At 29.0% G+C, this 3,698-nt stretch overlaps 1 protein-coding gene across 1 annotated transcript in view; it reads right to left on the bottom strand.

Annotated features, from left to right (window-relative positions):
- Positions 1-302: 302 nt before the first annotated feature.
- The window catches only part of zanl (zonadhesin, like), a 167,512-nt gene continuing 164,116 nt past the window's right edge, over positions 303-3,698 (bottom strand). Inside the window, exons 102-103 of the mRNA XM_062064427.1 lie at positions 845-888; positions 303-470 (exon numbers count right to left, since the gene is read on the bottom strand). Coding sequence (XP_061920411.1) covers positions 415-470; positions 845-888 — 100 coding nt within the window. The 3' untranslated portion in view covers positions 303-414. The remainder of the gene's footprint in view (positions 471-844; positions 889-3,698) is intronic.

Here is a 3,698-nt window from a genome sequence, read left to right as displayed (position 1 = left end):
CAAATGATAATTGATTTGTGTTTTTTTGTTGTTATTATCACAAAGCGCTATGTTTCCTTACAGGTTGTTTTTGTGTCAAAATACTATAAATACATTCCGTCATCTCAATCGCATTTTGAAACGTAAATTTTTTTTTTTTTTAAATGTCAGTAAAGTAATACAACATATTACAAATATGCTACCCAACTAAACAACATAAAAAAAATACACAAGCACACATTTTGCATTGTATAATAAAAAAATACAAAATAAACATAATGCTTGAAGACACACATGGGGACAAAAAGCACACATTTGATGTATTTTATTTGTTACAGCTTAAGTTAACACACAGAATATATATGAAGAGCATTGAGCCCAGATGACATTTGATGTATTTTACTATCGAATACAATTGCAAAATTCAAGGTGTGATCACATAGTGGTCATGTTGTTGCTTCTGTCTGCATCCATGTTTTCATAGGGTACACCTAAAATAAATAAAAAACAAATACATTCAAATTAAATCGACATAACACTACATCACAAAAAATTAATCCATCTCTTATTTCAGCCATAAATTTGAAAAAAATTCTAAAAACTTTTTTTTTTTTTAATTGTCATGGGGTATTGTGTGTAGAATTTTCAGGACAAAAATGAACTTATTCCATTTTGGAATAAGGCTGTAACATAATAGAGGAAGTGAAGTGCTGTGAATCCTTGAATATTACACATATTACATTATGGAGTGTATGGTAACACATTGTAAAATAGTTAAAATGATATAGATTTTAAAAAATATATTTACAAAAAATAAAAAATAAATACCAGACATTATTATTACAGATAACTGAACAATACTTACTGGTTGAATTCATGCTGAGATCTTGTTCCTTGCTCTTGTTTTTCCTGTAAAAAAAAAATAAAATAACGGTATTAGGACACATTTGAATAAATAATAATACAAAAAATGTTTAAAAAGTGGACAATAAGCAGTGAATTGGAAAACTTTCCAATCATCTCAGGGCTGATGCACGAAAAAAACTAAACAACTAAAAATATATATTTTTTTGTATACTTACAATAGTAGAATTCCCACAAACATTTTAAAAGATCCCGCTACAGTACTTGTCGCTAACACTTGGTTGCTAGCATTTGGACAGACTTTGTAGTTTTTGAACCATTTCAAAAAATGCACAAATGCTAATTGTGCTAAGAGCCAGCATGTAGCCTCATATGAGTAGATATGTTATGATAACATGTTAACATCATCTGCGTCTGCTAACAGCTAGCGTTACATGAACGTATGTACAGTATATATGTGCACTACAAAAGTGCATATATATATATATATATATATATATATATATATATATATATGTATACATATATATATATGTATACATACATATATATGTATACATATACATACATATGTGTATGTATGTGTATGTATATATATATATATATACATACACATATACGTATATATATATATATATATATATATATATATATATATATATATATATATATATATACAGTTTATATATATATATATATATAGTTTATATATATATATATATATATATATATATATATATATATATATATATATATATATATATATATATATATATATATATATATATATATATATATACATACATACATATATACACATATACGTATATACCAGTGGCGTGCGGTGAGGTTCATGTCTGGTGAGGCACTGGCTTCATCACAGTCAGATTTACAAAACATATGAACCCTAAAGAGTATCTTATTCACCATGTGATTGGCAGCAGTTAATGTTTTTAGTTATGTTTTATGTTTAATTATATTATTATATATTATATATATATATATATATATATATATATATATATATATATATATATATATATATATATATAATATTATAATTATATATATAATATTATAATTATATATATAATATATATTATATATATATATAATATATTATATTAGTTATGTTTAATGTTTTAAGTTAATGTGTTTAAAAGCTCATACCAGCATTCTTCCCTGCTTTGCACTCAGCATCAAGGGTTGGAATTGGGGGTTAAATCACCAAAAATTATTCCCAGGCACGGCCCCGCTGCTGCCCACTGCTCCCCTCACCTCCCAGGGGGTGAACAAGGGGATGGGTCAAATGCAGAGGACAAATTTCACCACACCTAGTATGTGTGTGACAATCATTGGTACTTTACTTTAACTTTACACTTACAAACTGTAGCATGCACACAAAAAAGCACATTTAATAAAAAAAAACGTTATTATGGTCTTACCTTTACTTATAATTGCGGGAACAGTGGTGTTTGTGTTGGAAGAGTTGTGAATGAATGAAATATGAAATCCGCGCTGCCGTCTGCAGGTGTACCTAATGTTGTGTCCCTGTTCACGGCTCCTCCAGCGCGCCGCTGGATGATTGTTGTTTTTGCACTTTTTGGCTTCTTGTTAAGTGACTTTTTTTGGGTGGATTCGGTCTTGCACGTGGAGGGTTTGGGTGTGGGCTTTGGTTGGTGTGGCGCTCCCGTCGGGCGGTGCATCGCGGCGGAGGTGCTTGGCACCAGGAGGCGGGGTTATGAGACGAGCCTCCAGTTTTATGATCGATCAGCACTAAAAATACGTTACACACATACAGTTGTTGACAAAATACACTGTACATTATATACCTCAGCTAACTAAACGATGGAAATGTATAATATAATTCATATAGCAATACGGTCTCACTGCACAGCAGCTCAGCAGTTAGCCCAGTCATTGTGCACAATCCATGTTGAGGCACAAATCAGTGACGTGCCTCAACTGGCTGCTGATCACCGCATCGTCTCTTCTCAGTATTTGAACGGCAAATGTGAAAATGAAAATAAAAATAATCTAAAACTGGTGAAGTTAAATGGAAAATAACTTTAGTATAATCACTGGATACATATAACAATTCAATTTTTTTTTTTTCTTTTTACTATTTTTTTCTTTCCATGATGGCAGGTGAGGCCGTGCCTCCCCTGCCTCTAGTGACGGCACGCCACTGGTATATACATACATATATACATACACATATACGTGTATATATATATATATATATACATACAGTACATATGTATGTATGTATGTATGCATATATATATATATATATATATATATATATATATATATATATATATATATATATATATATATATATATATATATATATATATATATATATATATATATACATACATACATACATACATATATATATATATATATATATATATATATATATATATATATATATATATATATATATATATGTATATATATATATATATATATATATATATATATATATATATATATATATATATATATATATATATATATATATATATATATATATATATATATATATATATATATATATATATATATACATATATATATATATATTGCACACACAAACTCACATTTTAGCACACAGATTTGGAATACATAATAAGAAACACAAGGAGAAGTCATTTCATCAGAAACAAATAAGTACAGGAGGGGGAAGAAGGAGGCAAAGTAAATTAGGAAGCTAGGGGCCAACACCATCAACAGGGATGAGGGAGCATACATGCCTCCACACATCTGGGACGCTGTCATCTATGGGGGACGCCAGGACAGAGAACAGATGTTGAACTTTATTTAGCAGGTAAAGCTCCTCTTAAAAA

This window comes from Entelurus aequoreus, linkage group LG12 (assembly GCF_033978785.1).
Source record: "Entelurus aequoreus isolate RoL-2023_Sb linkage group LG12, RoL_Eaeq_v1.1, whole genome shotgun sequence".
NCBI lineage: Eukaryota > Metazoa > Chordata > Actinopteri > Syngnathiformes > Syngnathidae > Entelurus > Entelurus aequoreus.
The sequence above is the reverse complement of the archived record's forward strand: the minus strand, read 5'-3'. Positions and strand labels throughout refer to the sequence as shown.